The sequence below is a fragment of the Oncorhynchus masou genome, chromosome 23 (assembly GCF_036934945.1).
Source record: "Oncorhynchus masou masou isolate Uvic2021 chromosome 23, UVic_Omas_1.1, whole genome shotgun sequence".
NCBI lineage: Eukaryota > Metazoa > Chordata > Actinopteri > Salmoniformes > Salmonidae > Oncorhynchus > Oncorhynchus masou.
The window spans coordinates 45,388,550-45,407,946 of NC_088234.1; the positions used below are offsets into that span (position 1 = coordinate 45,388,550).

At 45.5% G+C, this 19,397-nt stretch overlaps 1 protein-coding gene across 1 annotated transcript in view; it reads right to left on the reverse strand.

Moving 5' to 3' along the window:
• The window catches only part of pkdcca (protein kinase domain containing, cytoplasmic a), a 39,806-nt gene that overhangs the window by 7,109 nt on the left and 13,300 nt on the right, over window positions 1-19,397 (reverse strand). Inside the window, exons 2-5 of the mRNA XM_064932215.1 lie at window positions 18,152-18,274; window positions 13,947-14,221; window positions 13,421-13,500; window positions 6,506-6,613 (exon numbers count right to left, since the gene is read on the reverse strand). Coding sequence (XP_064788287.1) covers window positions 6,506-6,613; window positions 13,421-13,500; window positions 13,947-14,221; window positions 18,152-18,274 — 586 coding nt within the window. The remainder of the gene's footprint in view (window positions 1-6,505; window positions 6,614-13,420; window positions 13,501-13,946; window positions 14,222-18,151; window positions 18,275-19,397) is intronic.

Consider the following 19,397-nt stretch of genomic DNA (forward strand, 5'->3'; position numbering starts at 1 on the left):
TTGGAGTTTGCCAAAAGTCACATAAAGACTCTCAGACCATGAGAAACAAGATTCTCTGGTCTGATGAAACAAAGATGGATCTCTTTTGCCTGAATGCCAAGCGTCACGTCTGGAGGAAACCTGGCACCATCCCTACTGTGGGGATGTTTTTCAGTGGCAGGGACTGAGAGACTAGTCAGGATCGAGGAAAAGATGAACAGAGCAAAGTATAGAGAGATCCTTGATGAAAACCTGCTACAGAGCGCTCAGGACAGACTGGGGCGAAGGTTCACCTTCCTACAGGACAATGACTCTAAACACACAGCCAAGACAATGCAGGAGACAAGTCTCTGAATGTCCTTGTGTGACCCGAACTTGAACCCGATTGAACATTTCTGTAGAGACCTGAAAATATCTGTGCATCAATACTCCTCATCCAACCTAACAGAGCTTGAGAGGATCTGCAGAGACGAATGAGAGAAACTACCCAAATACAGGTGTGCCAAGCTTGTAGCGTCATACCCAAGAAGACTCGAGGCTGTAATCGCTGCCGAAGGTGCTTGAACAAAGTACTGAGTAAAGGGTCTGAATACTTATGGAAATGTGAAATTAGAGATTTTTTTATGTTTAATAAATGAGGGGGAAAAATGTAACTGTGTGCTTTGTCATTATGGGGTATTGTGTGTAGATTGATGAGGCAGAAAAAAAACAATTTAATCCATTTTAGAATAAAGCTGTAACGTAACAAAATGTAAAAAAAAGTCAAGGGGTTTGAATACTTTCCCGAAGGCATGGTATGTGTATGATAATGAATGTATGTATGTACTGGTTAGTATGGCTCCATGAATCAGCAAATAAATCATTATTTCAATAACCTATAAGTTGTGATTTTAACTGAGACATGAAGCAGTTTGAGCATCTGTACTTCCTCTACACAATCAGGATCCACTTTTCTTCTCTTCTGTGGGTTTAACTAAGCTTCACAGGACTGTGACAATGGGCCTAATGAGAAGGGCAGCTCAAAGCAAGTCCCCCCACTCCTTTAAAAGCCTCCCAGCCTATGAAGCATGAATCATTGAGTCCAGCTTTCTCTTTCTTTCACTTTCTCTCTCCGTTACCTACTATGTTTCTGTACTTCTCTTTTTTTTTAAGTGTCATGCCTGGCTGGACCAGGAGTAGTTCTGGTGATTTACAAGGAGGGTTTACATGCCTGTTTGAAGAGGAGGAAGAAAGATGGCCTTTAAATGGAGGGAGGGGGAAAGGAGAGTATGTCTCTCCAGGCACACCTGTCCGCGATTTATTATGTAGAGGTACACATATGCACACACACACGCACAGACACACACACACACACACACGCACGCACACGCACACACACACACACACACACACACACACACACACACACACACACACACACACACACACACACACACAAGCTGGCCCCCCTGCATGCGTGGCAGCAGACAATCAATAACTACAACTATTGGACACTTTATGGCCATATTTAAATGCTTAACATAGCTCTCGCTTTCTGCCAATGTAGGACTTAATAGCTCCAGGAATGGCATGACAGGGAGAGGGAAGGGGAGGGATGGAGGAATGAAGGGAAGGAGGGCGCTAGGAAGTAGGCATGTCCATGTGTGTAATTGCAGAAAAATCACATGATGCAAGGCCACATTCCACAGGGAAGCCCTGCATGGGCAAACACTTCCCCAGCTAACACATAACGTTCTGAGAACCATATGTTTCTTAGAGCTTGGTGAGAGCGTGGTTGTCCTATGGTTAGTTTGCATACAACTAGGGCTGTGGCGGTCACAAAATTTAATCAGCTGGTGATTGTCCAGCAAATAACTGTCAGTCTCATGGTAACTGACCGATAATTAACATATACACATTTAGCATCTCCTGGCTTCCACCTCAAGCCACTGATGCAGACCTTTGGAACATCTACATTTTAGAAAGTCTAATAAATCCATGTAATATAGTCTACACCTTCACAATAAATCCATTATTTATTTTAGACAAATCTAAAGAAACATGATATGAAGAAAATATAGTATATTTCAGAAGAACAGAATAAGATATTGTGAGTTTTCCTTATGTTAGGTCCTTATCTGGCTATGCCATATGGCTGTATGCTACACTGTCTCATTTAGCAGACAAGATTTGTTTAGAATTCCATGGCATTATTTCATATTATTTTATAGTATGAAGAATAAAATTGAACAAAACTGAATAAAATGGAAAGGATATTTTCTCCAAACAATTTGAGGGAATTTGCACATGTGGCTACTGTGTTGAACAGTTAACAAATAAATAGGTATGCCAATATACTTAATTTAGAGTTATTAATGTAACTTTAGTTGTTTGACAAACATTGTGCTATATGTTTTGTTTTTTAATACATTGTAAGGCTGCATGATGAGATTCTAATGACGATTTGAGTAAAGTCGCTTGAAAGGCAAGAGCTCTGCTTAGTTTTTTTGCGCAGGCTGTACACACTTCATCAGTCTCTCATTCACATTTTGAGAATTTCCCAGCAGCATCCCCTTTGTGTGGCCGTAATGCGCCCTAAACAAATCCATGCCTTTTGCAGCCCTTCTCCCTGAGTGCATGCCCCGAAGCACCTCTCACTCACATGGCTACGTGTCTTTCTCACAGGCTACAAGTGAAGACAGACACATTGGGAATGCAACTGCACGCATCCTTAACCAATTCCAAGGTGCATATTGAAGATGTTGGAAAAACTGTCCACATTTACTTTTCGTCAGCCAACAAGATGAGTAGGCCTAACGAACAGCAAAAACACTAGCCTATGTCAATCTACTATCCCCCAGTACAAATGTTGACCTACTCTATTCTGTGGAAGAAATAAATATTCCAAACATAGTCTGGGACAGTTGTGGGATGCGATAGATCCCAAATTAACACAACCACTATCATCAAAAAAAAAACATTTTCAAGCAATGAGGCTGATGCAACAGATCAGAACGTTTAGCTTAAAATGTTGATAAACTATTTGGCTATTTATTCACATTATAAGCTCAAACACAAGGGAGTAGGCTATTAGCGTGAAAACACCATTATCAAAAGTGACTACAAATGTGATTATGCATGTAATGTTTTTATTATAAAGGGGCATTTTTAAGGTGAAAATGATCTTCCCCAAACTTGAAACTCACACGCTGCGTATGTATGCCAGTTATGTTCTACACCCCTTGTAAAGCAGATTAATGTGCTTCATTTTAAGAAGTTATTTGGCCACTTTAGTTGTGATACAAACCTTATCAAAACATACTGTATAGGCCTATGGTCCAAGCTTCATAAGGTGTGCGGATAAAGTCACACAAAAAAGGCATTGTTTCTTGCCTTACGCTGGTCCTCATTCAGTGATAGGCTAATATTGTCATCCATCAGACTATTCTTGAATGAGTCTTTACATATACTAAATAATAGATTTAGAACGGACCATTATCATGCACCTGTTTCGAAACAGGGGCAGGGGGGAAATACATGTCATCTCTGCACTTAAATAGCGAATGGAGGACGCTTTTCCCAGTGGCTTATTTTCATGCCAGCCAGGTAGGCTATACTCCTGTTGTAAATAGAAGCAATGTGCTTAATATTAGGAAAGTTGAGAAATAAATATAGTAGGCCTAGCCTATAGAAAGCTGATGGAATCCTCCTATTTTTAATAGAGGCCATCAACTGTTTTCTTGCGCAATTGCATAACCTATAGAAATGTTGCGCAACATGAGCTCATGACCTCTCATGAAGTGTTTGATTAGATTTCCAATTACATTTGCATTGATGTCAAAGTGATTAGAGAGTGCTGAGTGCCAGGCAGCTGGCAAGTTTGGTAGGCTACTAATGACCAGCAGCAGCATCAGAGCTTGGAGAAGCCTAATTACCGTGACTAAACGGTCACGTAGAATTTGATTGCCTTCAGGTGTAGCAGTGATATGGTCACCGCAACAGCCCTACATACAACCTTCCCACAACTTTCTGGGAATGGTGCAGGATAGTTGCTTGGCTTTGGAACATTCTCAGTTTCTCTGTATTTCATTACTTTCAGAACGTTTCCTAAAAGTTCTAGGAATATTCTCCAACTGGTTTGGCATTGGGAATGTTCTCAAATAATTCAGAGAATGTTATGAAACAACGTTCTTCTGTGGGAATGTCAGTACTTCAGCATAACGTTTCCTATGGGTTCCCTCATGGTTCTATTCAAAGTCATGCTCTCAAATTGTTCCAAGAACGTTAAGAAGCAACGATCTTCTGTGGGAATGTCAGTACTTCAGCATAACGTTTCCTACAGGTTCCCTCATGGTTCTATTCAAAGTCACGCTCTCAAATTGTTCCAAGAACGTTAAGAAGCAACGTTCTTCTGTGGGAATGTCAGTACTTCAGCATAACGTTTCCTACAGGTTTCCTCATAGTTCTATTTAAAGTCATGTTCTGAGAAAATATACAAACGTCCATAAAAACCATAAGGAAACATCAGTAACTTTCAGAAAACGTTCTATTCATGTTATTTAAAAACATAAACATACTTTCTCCATCTTGTTAAGGGTGTTCAAATGTGTTGGCCACACCTGATCTTAATGAGCGCTTGTTTAATTTGAAATGGAGTCTGTTTGGATAGACTAAAATGAACAGCATAACATCATGGCATGCTAGCTCCATCCTGGTGGTGCAGTGGACTAATTACATGGATAGAAAACAGAAGATTCTAGGTTTGAATCTCACTGATGCCATATAAAAATGTGTGTTGCATGATGCTTAAGGAAATGAATTTCTATGTGTCCTTACTGTGAGTTCAAAAGACTTAACCCAGAATAAGCTAGCAGTGTTTTTAAAAAATCTTATTGAAACATTCAGTTTAAGGAAGTTATTAAAAAACAAATAACCTATAATTACGTTTTCATAGTGTTAATAAAACCTCACAGGAAAACATTCAAGGAACCAGAGTAAAACATTCTCAGAACCTCCTGGCAACTTAAAAAATAACGTTCCCAGAAAAGGTTAAATTCTCACTTCTGTTCTCAGAACGTCTTAAAAATATTCCCTTTTACCATTCCGTAAATTAATGGCTTTTTTTATTTTACCTTTATTTTACTAGGCAAGTCAGTTAAGAACAAATTCTTATTTTCAATGACGGCCTAGGAACAGTGGGTTAACTGCCTGTTCAGGGGCAGAACGACAGATTTTGTACCTTGTCAGCTCTGGGATTTGAACTTTCAACCTTTCGGTTACTAGTCCAATGCTCTAACCACTAGGCTACACTGCCGCCCCACAACCAATGTGAAACCAAAAGCATACGTTCCCCCAACTTCCAAGGAACCAAATATGATAGCTGGGTAGCCACTGAGAAAGATCCTGCCTGTGTTCCTGTGTAATAGTTATAGGAATAGTGTTCTGTGTCAGTGAGAGAGGAGATCAAGGTGCGGACTGGGGAGTGAGAGGCCTACTGGAGCAGTAGTGTCTTTGTGAATAGCTAAGCAGACCCAGTTGTGTTGGGCCCTTGGGCTTCGAGCACTCGTCAGTCAACAACTGTCTGAATCTGCTTTACACTGCCAATGGAGGGAGGCGATTCGACATGAAGGAATGGAGAGAGAAAGAACATGTGAAAGTAAATGAAGAAGAGCAAGGGACACCAAGTCAACATTAGAAAATGAAAACTGACTCCTCCAGATAGAGGAATGGAGAAAGGTGAAAGGATAGAGAAGGAAAGATTTTGAACATACAGTAGATGAGAACTGAGCGGGAGAGAGGGAGAGCTCACTCAGTCTAACCTCCTCCCCACCCCCAAATGCACCCTGGGATTACCAGAGCTGTCTGTCTCTCCCATCCCCCACTGAGTTCCCTCCCGTTATATGAAGTGGAATCTTTTTAATCTCATTCCATTTGTCCGCAGCATATCTGATCAGGCCCCTCTTTCTCTCCTTACTTCACCTCCCTGGGCCTCTAGGCATACTCACCTACACACACACACACACACACACACACACACACACACACACACACACACACACACACACACACACACACACACACACACACACACACCAGCCCCTCTAAGGGCAGTCCATATATGGCCATCTTCACGGGCCCTCCAGTCTGTTATGTGGCAGTTCCAACCCCAGACTTAGGCATTAGTGTGTCCGTCGAGGGGATAAATGCCAGTAGCCCAGACATATAGCCAATTGAAAGGGGTAGTCCAGGACACAGAGAGTCCAGGGGAGTCCCGCCAGTTATGTAACTATATTACCGTATGAGCTGATATCTAGCAGTGTGTGTGTAGGATGCACTGCTGGGTTTAATTACATTAGACTGTTATCTTACACAGGAATGCATGGGAACAGAGGAATGATGTACTGGATTTGCTATGGTATGACAGTGTGTATGCATGTTTGGCTGTGCGTGTGCGTGCTTGGGTGTGTATGCGGGTGGGTGTGTATGTGCAATGCGTGCACATGTGTGTGTACTGTATGTATTTATTTGTGTTTGCATGCATATGTACCTGCTCTGTGCGTCTGTGTGCTGTTCTGTAGGTAAAATCCATTTCTGTACAGGTGCAACACTTCCTCCAACTGAAGTAGTGTCTCATCTATCCCCCATATCAGCTCTCCTGAAACCAACACAGGAAGAAACATTCAGATAGTGCAACACCGTTTAAACTCTACACCTTCAAACAAAATTCCACATCACAAGGTTAAGACTCATTTTTATACAGACATTAAAGCATACAATTAAACCAAAATCTGGTTGAAACGCGTGTACAATGGCACAAACAAAACAGGCGCCGCTCAGTCTTTGAACATCAAGGGACATGGGGCTGCGTCTGTGTTGGCTATTCTTATAGCAGGGGTTCTCAAAGTGGGGTCTGCGGAGGGACTGCAGGGGGTACGCAGCCAGATCTGAATTATTATTTTTTAAATGAATACTAGTAACAACAACAGATTTAAACCAATTTTGGCCAAGGGATCCATGGAATAAGTTTAAAGGGTGTAATACAAGACAATACAATGTAATATTAATCTAGAATGTATGTTCTTAACCCTGGGCAACATGGGCCTGGGAATCTCACAGGGATATTGGTGTCCACACCTATTACGCACTCAAAACTTGAAATCCTAAAAATAAAAATACAAATGTTTTTCATAATGGACTGTGATTTAAGGTTTAAATAAAACTGCAAAGTTTTCACAACTGCCTCATGGCAGTGTGTAGAATTGCAGGAAATTTGCTTCAAAACTGAAATATGATCTCTCCGATGCCAAGAGGCGTGCCTTTTAAATGTCCCTTCCCGGGGCTCAAGACTTGGTTCATCAGGCCATGGACTGCCAAAGTCATGGTAAAGTCTTAGTAAAAATCATTTTGTGCACACAAAAAATATCTCACTCCAGTTTTGTTCTGATTATGAGGAGGTCCCTGATGAAGCTGTCTGTCCGATAGGCTGACTGGGAGAGATAGGATCACCTGACTCATCCTCCAGTTGGCGCACACACTCACAAACACACAGATGCATGCACACACTCATGCACGCAGACAGAGACACACACCGCCCGCCCACACGGCCTGCGCCTTCACGGCCTGTTGTGTCCCAGAAAAACAGATCTCAAACACCCGGCTGACATACCATTAACCTGAGGATAAGCCAGATAGGGAGGAGGGGGAGGGAGGGGAGAATGGGAGAGGGAAGGGTAGAGAGACGGGGAAGCAAAGAGAAAGGGAGAGAGACTGGAAAACAAAGAGAAGGGTAGAGAGACGGGGAAGCAAAGAGAAGGGTAGAGAGACGGGGGAAGCAAAGAGAAGGGTAGAGAGACGGGGAAGCAAAGAGAAGGGTAGAGAGACGGGGAAGCAAAGAGAAGGGTAGAGAGACGGGGAAGCAAAGAGAAGGGTAGAGAGACGGGGAAGCAAAGAGAAGGGTAGAGAGATGGGGAAGCAAAGAGAAGGGTAGAGAGAAGGGGAAGCAAAGAGAAGGGTAGAGAGATGGGGAAGCAAAGAGAAGGGTAGAGAGACGGGGAAGCAAAGAGAAAGGGAGAGAGGCTGGGAAGCAAAGAGAAGGGTAGAGATACGGGGAAGCAAAGAGAAGGGTAGAGAGACGGGGAAGCAAAGAGAAGGGGAGAGAGACGGGGAAGCAAAGAAAGAAGCAAAGAGAATGGGGAAGCAAAGAGAAGGGTAGAGAGACGGGGAAGCAAAGAGAAGGGTAGAGAAACGGGGAAGCAAAGAGAAGGGGAGAGAGATGGGGAAGCAAAGAGAAGGGTAGAGAGACGGGGGAAGCAAAGAGAAGGGTAGAGAGACGGGGAAGCAAAGAGAAGGGTAGAGAGAGGGGGAAGCAAAGAGAAGGGTAGAGAGACGGGGAAGCAAAGAGAAGGGTAGAGATACGGGGAAGCAAAGAGAAGGGTAGAGAGACGGGGAAGCAAAGAGAAGGGGAGAGAGACGGGGAAGCAAAGAGAAGGGGAGAGAGACGGGGAAGCAAAGAGAAGGGGAGAGAGACGGGGAAGCAAAGAGAAGGGGAGAGAGACGGGGAAGCAAAGAGCAGGGTAGAGAGAGGGGGAAGCAAAGAGAAGGGTAGAAAGACGGGGAAGCAAAGAGAAGGGTAGAGAGACGGGGAAGCAAAGAGAAGGGTAGAGAGACGGGGAAGCAAAGAGAAGGGTAGAGAGACGGGGAAGCAAAGAGAAGGGTAGAGAGACGGGGAAGCAGAGAGAAGGGTAGAGAGATGGGGAAGCAAAGAGAAGGGTAGAGATGGGGGAAGCAAAGAGAAGGGGAGAGAGACGGGGAAGCAAAGAGAAGGGTAGAGAGACGGGGAAGCAAAGAGCAGGGTAGAGAGAGGGGGAAGCAAAGAGAAGGGTAGAAAGACGGGGAAGCAAAGAGAAGGGTAGAGAGACGGGAAGCAAAGAGAAGAGTAGAGAGACGGGGAAGCAAAGAGAAGGGTAGAGAGACGGGGAAGCAAAGAGAAGGGGAGAGAGACGGGGAAGCAAAGTGAAGGGTAGAGAGACGGGGAAGCAAAGAGAAGGGTAGAGAGACGGGGGAAGCAAAGAGAAGGGTAGAGAGACAAAGAGAAGGGTAGAGAGGGGGAAGCAAAGAGAAGGGTAGAGAGACGGGGAAGCAAAGAGAAGGGTAGAGAGACGGGGAAGCAAAGAGAAGGGTAGAGAGACGGGGAAGCAAAGAGAAGGGTAGATCGACGGGGAAGCAAAGAGAAGGGTAGAGAGACGGGGAAGCAAAGAGAAGGGTAGAGAGACGGGGAAGCAAAGAGAAGGGTAGAGAGACGGGGAAGCAAAGAGAAGGGTAGAGAGGGGGAAGGGAAGCAAAGAGAAGGGGAGAGAGACGGGGCTGGGAAGCAAAGAGCAAAAGGGTAGAGAGACGGGGAAGCAAAGAGAAGGGTAGAGAGACGGGGAAGCAAAGAGAAGGGAGAGAGAAGCAAAGAGAAGGGAAGCAAAGAGAAGGGTAGAGAGACGGGGAAGCAAAGAGAAGGGTAGAGAGACGGGGAAGCAAAGAGAAGGGGGAGACGGGGAAGCAAAGAGAGGGGAAGCAAAGAGAAGGGTAGAGAGACGGGGAAGCAAAGAGAAGGGTAGAGAGAGATAGAGAGAGGGGGAAGGGGAAGCAAAGAGAAGGGTAGAGAGATGGGGAAGCAAAGAGAAGGGTAGAGAGACGGGGAAGCAAAGAGAAGGGTAGAGAGACGGGGAAGCAAAGAGAAGGGTAGAGAGACGGGGAAGCAAAGAGAAGGGTAGAGAGACGGGGAAGCAGAGAGAAGGGTAGAGAGATGGGGAAGCAAAGAGAAGGGTAGAGATGGGGGAAGCAAAGAGAAGGGTAGAGAGACGGGGAAGCAAAGAGAAGGGGAGAGAGACGGGGAAGCAAAGAGAAAGGGAGAGAGGCTGGGAAGCAAAGAGAAGGGGAGAGAGACGGGGAAGCAAAGAGAAGGGGAGAGAGACGGGGAAGCAAAGAGAAGGGTAGAGAGACGGGGAAGCAAAGAGCAGGGTAGAGAGAGGGGGAAGCAAAGAGAAGGGTAGAAAGACGGGGAAGCAAAGAGAAGGGTAGAGAGACGGGAAGCAAAAGAGAGAGAGTGGGGAAGCAAAGAGAAGGGTAGAGAGACGGGGAAGCAAAGAGAAGGGTAGAGAGACGAAGGGAAGCAAAGAGAAGGGTAGAGAGATGGGGAAGCAAAGAGAAGGGTAGAGAGATGGGGAAGCAAAGAGAAGGGGAGATGGGGGAAGCAAAGAGAAGGGTAGAGAGACGGGGAAGCAAAGAGAAGGGTAGAGAGACGGGGAAGCAAAGGCTGGGAAGCAAAGAGAAGGGGAGAGAGACGGGGAAGCAAAGAGAAGGGTAGAGAGACGGGGAAGCAAAGAGAAGGGGGAAGCAAAGAGAAGGGGAGAGAGACGGGGAAGCAAAGAGAAAGAGAGACGGGGAAGGGTAGAGAGACGGGGAAGCAAAGAGAAGGGTAGAGGAGACGGGGAAGCAAAGAGAGACGGGGAAGCAAAGAGAAGGGTAGAGAGACGGGGAAGCAAAGAGAAGGGTAGAGAGACGGGAGCAAAGAGAAGGGTAGAGAGACGGGGAAGCAAAGAGAAGGGTAGAGAGACGGGGAAGCAAAGAGAAGGGAGAGAGATGGGGAAGCAAAGAGAAGGGTAGAGAGACGGGGAAGCAAAGAGAAGGGTAGAGAGAAGAGAAGGGTAGAGAGAGCAAAGAGGGGAAGCAAAGAGAAGGGCAAAGAGAAGAGACGGGGAAGCAAAGAGAAGGGTAGAGAGACGGGGAAGCAAAGAGAAGGGAGAGAGGCTGGGAAGCAAAGAGAAGGGTAGAGATAGAGAGATGGGAAGCAAAGAGAAGGGTAGAGAGACGGGGAAGCAAAGAGAAGGGGAGAGAGACGGGGAAGCAAAGAGAAGGGTAGAGAGACGGGGAAGCAAAGAGAAGGGGAGAGAGACGGGGAAGCAAAGAGAAGGGTAGAGAGACGGGGAAGCAAAGAGAAGGGTAGAGAGACGGGGAAGCAAAGAGAAAGAGAAGGGTAGAGAGACGGGGAAGCAAAGAGAAGGGTAGAGAGACGGGGAAGCAAAGAGAAGGGTAGAGAGACGGGGAAGCAAAGAGAAGGGTAGAGAGCAAAGAGAAGGGTAGAGATGGGGGAAGCAAAGAGAAGGGTAGAGAGACGGGGAAGCAAAGAGAAGGGTAGAGAGACGGGGAAGCAAAGAGAAGGGTGGGAAGCAAAGAGAGGGTAGAGAGACGGGGAAGCAAAGAGAAGGGTAGAGAGACGGGGAAGCAAAGAGAAGGGGGAAGCAAAGCAAAGAAGGGTAGAGAGACGGGGAAGCAAAGAGAACGGGGAAGCAAAGGGTAGAGAGAGAGAAAGAGAGAGAGGGGGAAGCAAAGAGAAGGGTAGAGAGAGAAGCAAAGAGAAGGGGAAGCAAAGAGAAGGGTAGAGAGAGAAGCGGGGAAGCAAAGAGAAGGGTAGAGAGACGGGGAAGCAAAGAGAAGGGTAGAGAGACGGGGAAGCAAAGAGAAGGGAGAGAGCAAAGAGAAGGGGGTAAGAGACGGGGAAGCAAAGAGAAGGGTAGAGAGACGGGGAAGCAAAGAGAAGGGTAGAGAGACGGGGAAGCAAAGAGAAGGGTAGAGAGACGGGGAAGCAAAGAGGGTAGAGAGACGGGGAAGCAAAGAGAAGGGTAGAGAGACGGGGAAGCAAAGAGAAGGGTAGAGAGACGGGGAAGCAAAGAGAAAGCGGGGAAGCAAAGAGAAGGAAGCAAAGAGAAGGGTAGAGAGAGAGCAAAGAGAAGGGACGGGGAAGCAAAGAGAAGGGGAGAGAGATGGGGAAGCAAAGAGAAGGTAGAGAGACGGGGAAGCAAAGAGAAGGGTAGAGAGACGGGGAAGCAAAGAGAAGGGTAGAGAGAGGGGGAAGCAAAGGGGAGAGAGACGGGGAAGGGAGAGACGGGGAAGCAAAGAGAAGGGTAGAGAGGAAGCAAAGAGAAGGGTAGAGAGACGGGGAAGCAAAGAGAAGGGAGAGAGACGGGGAAGCAAAGAAGGGTAGAGAGACGGGGAAGCAAAGAGAAGGGTAGAAGAGACGGGGAAGCAAAGAGAAGGGTAGAGATGGGGGAAGCAAAGAGAAGGGAGAGACGGGGAAGCAAAGAGAAGGGTAGAGAGACGGGGAAGCAAAGAGAAGGGCTGGAAGCAAAGAGAAGGGAGAATACGGGGAAGCAAAGAGAAGGGTAGAGAGACGGGGAAGCAAAGAGAAGGGTAGAGAGACGGGGAAGCAAAGAAAGGGTAGAGAGAGGGGGAAGCAAAGAGAAGGGTAGAAAGACGGGGAAGCAAAGGGAGAAGGGAGAGAGACGGGGAAGCAAAGAGAAGGGTAGAGAGACGGGGAAGCAAAGAAGAGAACGGGGAAGCAAAGAGAAGGGGTAGAGAGAAGGACGGGGAAGCAAAGAGAAGGGTAGAGAGATGGGGAAGCAAAGAGAAAGAGCAAAGAAGGAGTGGGAAGCAAAGAGAAGGGTAGAGAGGGGGAGAGGGAAGCAAAGAGAAGGGTAGAGAGCGGGGAAGCAAAGAGAAGGGGGAGAGACGGGGAAGCAAAGAGAAGGGTAGAGAGACGGGGAAGCAAAGAGAAGGGTAGAGATACGGGGAAGCAAAGAGAAGGGTAGAGAGACGGGGAAGCAAAGAGAAGGGTAGAGAGACGGGAAGGAAGCAAAGAGCAAAGAGAAAGGGTAGAGAGACGGGGAAGCAAAGAGAAGCAAAGAGAAGGGTAGAGAGACGGGGAAGCAAAGAGAAGGGTAGAGAGACGGGGAAGCAAAAGAAGGGAGAGAGACGGGGAAGCAAAGAGAAGGGTAGAGAGACGGGGAAGCAAAGAGAAAAGGAGAGAGACGGGGAAGCAAAGAGAAGGGTAGAGAGACGGGGAAGCAAAGAGAAGGGTAGAGAGACGGGGACGCAAAGAGAAGGGTAGAGAGATGGGGAAGCAAAGAGAAAGGGAGAGAGGCTGGGAAGCAAAGAGAAGGGTAGAGAGATGGGGAAGCAAAGAGAAGGGTAGAGAGACGGGGAAGCAAAGAGAAAGGGAGAGAAAAAGAGAGGGCAGGGTGGATAGAACGGGATCCAGCTTAAGCAGATAACGTAGAGAGCACTGAGGCAGACTAGGTTTACTGGTAGCTAAAGTGGCTTCATCCCTAAACCAAACAGGAACTAGTGAGAAATGGGAAAGAGAGAGAGAACAAACACCCACTAGGCACAAACTGGTTGAATCAAGGTTGTTTCCACATCATTTCAACAACAACAAAAAGTGTGATCACGTTGAATCAACGTGGAAAACTGATTGGATTTGCAAAAAGTCATCAATGTACAGGAATTTCAGGATTTGGGGTATTTGTTTCACCTCCTCCAATGACATGGTTCAAAGTTCACGTTAGTTGACAACTCAATGAAGTGTACATACAAAAAATGTAAGTTGAACTGACGTCTGTGCCCAGTGGGCACTCACCTGTGGAGTTAACTATCTTGTCCAGTAGGGGTCTTAGAGTGGGCGGGGCACTGTGAGGCAGCAGGTACGTGAAAAAGAACCTGGAAATCAAAATCAACGCCGTTTCAAACACCACAGCCAAGATTCCTTAGACTCCAACAAATCCACACCCACATTCTGAAATTGCATTTTTGTCCCCCCCTCAAGTTTTATAAATTGAATGTGAAACAAAACGAGGCCCCGGTGTGCTTAAGGACCATGCAGACGCCTCAGAGCAGTCGGGTAGGCTGTTTAGAGTGTTTCCCCGACTAGATAATTATTTTACTTTTATGCGCCCCTGAGTCTCATACGATGACGTAACTAATTCAGAGGAGGCTGGTGGCCGCTAAAATCGGAGGAGGCAATCATTGTCATGGCTGAAATGCAATGAACCCAACCAATCCTCGGATTACTCCTTCCTCACCAGTCTTCGCTGAACTAATTGGATGATCTTCTAAAATGTCGGGGGTCTTGATTCTTCTGTCAAATGGCAAAGCTTGCTCCTCACCTATAGGCGTTGTAGAGATTGCGCTTCTCGTTGATGCCCAGGCAGCGGCCTCTGCTGCAGGGGAGGGTGAAGTTGCGGGCGGGAAACTCCATGACGCAGTCTGAGGTGGAGGAGGGTGAGCAAGGGGCCTCCTCGGTGCTGGCGTCATCCAGGTCGGTGACTTTGAGCTCCCCCGCCACCAAGACAAACTGGCGTGGTCTGAAGTCCAGCAGGGTGACAGAGCCTAGAGGAGAGTGGGCCAGGTAGTGGAGAAGACGTACCAGACTCAGACAGATCTACAGCAGAGAGAGAGAGAGAGAGAAGTGATAAAGAGAGAGGTGGGAAAGAGAGAAATCAAACATTAACACACATTTACATCACATTGTTTACAACCCATTCAACTCCTCGTTTATGCAAGCAACTGCACTTTCTTTATGTGGCAATTCTCTAAATCCCTGAGAAAATCCCTGAGAGGACCCTGTGTGTGTGTGTGTGTGTGTGTGTGTGTGTGTGTGTGTGTGTGTGTGTGTGTGTGTGTGTGTGTGTGTGTGTGTGTGTGTGTGTGTGTGTGTGTGTGTGTGTGTGTGTGTGTGTGTGTGTGTGTGTGTGTGTCCCTCTCATTGTGTGTGTCCGGGGGGCAAGGGTAAGGGCTGAGAGTAGCAAGAGGACGTGTGAAAGGGGGACTTGAGACCTATAGAAGATATACTATAAACCACACAGAGAGAGGGATTGAGATGGAGAGAGAGAAAAGAGGTGAAGAGGAGGAGCTGAACAGCTCATTTATTTTCGGGCAAGACAAAATCGTTTTTTAATGTACTGTGGATTATTAGTGAGTGGGAGAGGTCAGACTCAGAGCACTGAGGCGTGAAGGAAGTCTCTTTCTTACCCTAGTGAAGGAAGAGTAGTGCTGGAGGGATGCAATACTATGTCACACTGTGCTTAAATGCTGGGTCATAGTTCACATTTCAGTGTGAGTCCTTCCCTGTGTACAATGATGAGGCTAAAGCTGGAATTGAATCAGACTAGTCACAGGGTTGTTGCAGTGTCTTTGCTTACAAACTTCTCATAGTCTATTATCAGATTTTTTTTCATGATTGATTTGATTGATAGTCGTGGGTTTTTTTTAGAACCCAAAACTAATCTTGTTTGACCATGGTAAAAAGTGCTACTGTGTATTGTAAATTCTACTATTACGGGTTTGATTGAATTCAGACATTAGTTCATAATATCCATACATGTAAATGAGCTGAAGGTTGACAGACTGCTGGGTGGGAGTGGTTGGTGAGGGAGGGGGAGGGGCTAAGGGGGATATGGGTGTGTCTGTCTCACTGACAGGGGCTGCAGGCCGAGGCCATCAAAGCCTTCATCAACGCTTACAGGAAATGGCTACAGACTTACGGTAAATGGAGCGTTTGAAATTCAGTGGGTTTACAGCGGACCTCCCTAGAGTCTATTAATGTCTCATGCGAATTGCAAAGAAGCGTTTTTTCTTCACTTTGCACTCCACATTTCAAGGGAAGGATCTTGGGTGAGAAGAGGGAAAGATACCTGACATTTGTGGGGAAACAAAGGAGCAACCAAAAACAGCACACACTGATGCCTCCACGAACACACACATCAAGATCCATAGACAGTATGTGGTGATACTCCAGTCTAATATTATTATTATATTAAAGCTGCAGTAAAGCGGCGACCTGACCAAATTCACATAGAAAAGTCAGTTACAGATCTGTATTTCTCATTGAAAGCAAGTCTAAGAAGAGTTAGCTCTGTTCTATATGTGCTATTTCTATGCTTTCCATTCTATGCGTCTTTTACTTTCGGTTTTGTACACCAGCTTCAAACAGCTGAAAATACAAAATGTGGGTTTATTGAAAATATATTTCACAGCCGTTTAGATGGTACAATGATTCTCTACACTATAAATTGCTTGTTTTGTCACATAAATTGAAATGGGGCGAACTATTCAAAATTTTGAAACCAGGAATTGACGGAGCAATTTCTGCATATTGCACCTTTAAGTAAAAATATTTAAATGATTATCTCATTACATTTTTACAACTTCATACTCTGATACTGCATTACGGTAAAATCGAGTTACACAGACAAAAAAACAGTGTAAAGCAAAAAATATATTATTTAAATGCATAGTTTCTCTCAAAGGAAGACAAAGCCTTTTCCAACTAAGCCTCAGATCCAGTGAGTGAACCGCAAAGACATTAAATTAACAGAGCCATTTGGAGAAAAGCACAATTTTTATGTGCAAATGAAAGTTATTTGAATGCTGTTGCTAACATACTTACAAAAAGGAGCCAGCACTAGGAAAGAGTCTTAAAAAGCAGGTATTTCATGGTTGCTGTTTAAAAGGTAAAAGGGGGAATTTATTTCACTTTCCACACAGTGGCTTAGAAACCTTTCTGGCTATCATTCAAGGCCCGGGAAATCAGTGGAAAGTTACCTCGATTTATATACCAGAAGGCTGATGTATTTGATGTGTCTAACTACACTATGCACCTCCCCGAAGGAGACAGCTCTGACTTTGGTTAACCTTTTGCTGCAGTGGACTAAATCACTGTCACACAGTGTTTCTTGGTAAGTCTTAAACACATCTACTTTGAAACAAATGTATACACCTCACACACATGGTTATGGGCTTAAAAAGAAGACACCTGTACAATGTCAGATATTGAGTTGAAATGTATTTTTTTTTACATTTGCATCCCAATATTACACTGTATATACATCACAGAAGGCTGAACTAGAACAAAACCATTGACATAGAAACACTGGATTTTGGGCATTTCAAAAATATATATGTTTATTAATTATGAAACTATGAAATATATTAATAACATTCCACCCATGAGGCCACTAGGTCATTTGACTGCAGGAAAGGGATAAAGTTCGCCTCTCCCCTACAAATACAGTGTCGATTAAGGGATGAAACAAATGATGCTTTAGGAGGTCATAAACTTGTGTGATGACATGTAGATGGGCGTAGTGTGTAGTGTTATAAATGACAGTGATGACACATCCAAGGACGTGTTGAGCTGTGCATGTGTCAATGGTTACACTGGGAACTCTACAAATAACTCCCCCATGCCCAGGTCCCAATCCACCCCTAGTCCCTACACCCTAAGTCCCTACCCCCCAGGCACTTATTCAAATCTGAAAGGATTGGATAGATGTAAATGATATGGAAGCCCAAGACACTTAAGGAAGCCCAAGGACCTATCGGAGGGCAAGATGAAGCTAATAACACATTTGTATATCTATCCATTCTATGTTTTGTATATCTATCCATTCCTTTCAGATCCATAAGTGCCTACAGCTATACCATTTGGATTTGGCAAACAATCTCAACTGAACTTTCCCGCCCTGTATACATCACTATACTTTTCCGTTGAAGGACATCTCTCAGTAGAAGAGCTGCCTGTCTCAGGGAATCTCCTCCAGTCTTGCCAGAGAGAAATGAAAGGATACCTAGAAAGTTGTACAACTGAAAGAGAGCACTTGCTGGTGATTTCATGCACTGGAGCTCTTCCATCCTCTGTGTGGCAAGCGGGTGGACACTCCCAGGCCACAGGAAGCAATAGGGAATAATTAGAGTGTGGCGCTGTGGCGATAGTGATCGGCAGACCAGGCCCAGCAGCCCCAGCGGCCCAGTGGCACACAGGCCCATGCTGCTAATCTAGGGAGGCAGGAAACTGGGCAGGCTCTGGAAATACCATCTGCTGTACCAGTAGTGTCCCTATAAACCAAGTCAAGCCAGCCAATGCTACAGCCAATTCGCTCTGCACTCAGACAGCCTGTAATGGGTTTGAGTCACAGGAGGCTCAGTAAGACCACTCATGCATGTGATCCACCCTCAGTCCGTCAGTAACCCCAACCAGCATTCAGCCTACTATGCTGACTCAAACATGTTGCACTCTGTTCAGTGAGAGACAGAAAAGCACAAGAAGCGCACAAGACCAGTGTTCATGTTAATGTGGCATTAGATTAAATACTGGTAGTGCTTTAAGTGAGGGTCTGTGTTTAAGTGAAGTGCGTGTGTGTGTGTGTGTGTGTGTGTGTGTGTGTGTGTGTGTGTGTGTGTGTGTGTGTGTGTGTGTGTGTGTGTGTGTGTGTGTGTGTGTGTGTGTGTGTGTGTGTGTGTGTGTGTGTGTGTGTGTGTGTGTGTGTACATGCGCGTGTGTGTGTGTGTGTGTGTGCATTGTAACACTCACCCTGAAGCGTTCCTCCCAGGAGGTCTGCAGTAGTTGGATCATCTCCAGAGGACTACCGAGCTCTGTAATGGCTGTCACTGTGTCCTGGATGTCATTGCTGTCCTGGTAGCAGTAACCATACAACTGGACGGGGACAAAGAGATACACTGGTTATTCAGATATACATACTGTACATGGTATAAATCTGAGCGGTCAAATGCAAACAATCTCTATCAGAGGATGACATTTTTGTATGTCAATTGCATGCATTCTGATTCGGAAAAGGCAATGACACATGAGATAGCTTTGGCACTGATGAATGTTTCTTTTGGTCGATTCCAGTTGTTTACTCTACTCTGTATTACCATGGCGACAGCCTCCTAGAGAATCTGGCTGGCCCTTTGCTTGCAGAAACATTTACATAAGATCATTTGTGCAAGAAGAAGTCATTTGAAATTAGGGGGCATGAAATTCAATCGAAAAGCTAAGCAACCGACATCGCCGTCAACCATACCACCAAACCAAATCAAAGGGAAACACTGACTATGCAAAACAAGAGGAGGTGGCATTGCGTGTTGTTCTTTGGTTAATAAAATGCTTCACACGTCAATGATGTGAGAATGTAGCGTGTCGGAGAATGAAGTAAAGGGTTCATACACCTGGAGTCTGACTAATGTTTTGTTGGCAGTTTTGGTGCATCTGTGAAGAGCAATGTGAAGAGCGATGCAGAAACATTTATAGCAGTGGTGTGTGATAGGAAATGTGAGGTGCCCAGTGGGTGCCAACCCTGTGGGAGGAAAGGAAGGGCCTGTGGGCAAGGCTGGCAGAGTGCCCCATCACCCCACTCATGGGTGCTGCACGAGAAATACATGGAGAAGACTTCACCCTTGCCTTCTTTGCACTCGCACTTGTCTTTTCCTACCAGCACTAACTTTCCTGATAATTACTTTATTAAGGAAAAATGTACACTCTGACTGTGATATGTGGTTGTCTCATCCTAGCTCTCTTCAGATGAGTGTAAGTCGCTCTGGATAAGAGTGTGTCATGTAGGTGTACACTTCTAGAGCTTTATTCAGGCCTCCAGGATAAGTCTGATTCAATATTTTCCCTGTGCAATGAGAATTGCAAGTTTGAACTGAGTTTAGCCTAATAGAGTTGAGTTTTCTAGTTTTGTGGTCTCTTTATTACTCTATAAATAGTGTTTTGTTGAGTACATTCATCCAAAGTGCATTTTTGCAGCAAAGATTTGCTATCTGAGATTAAATTC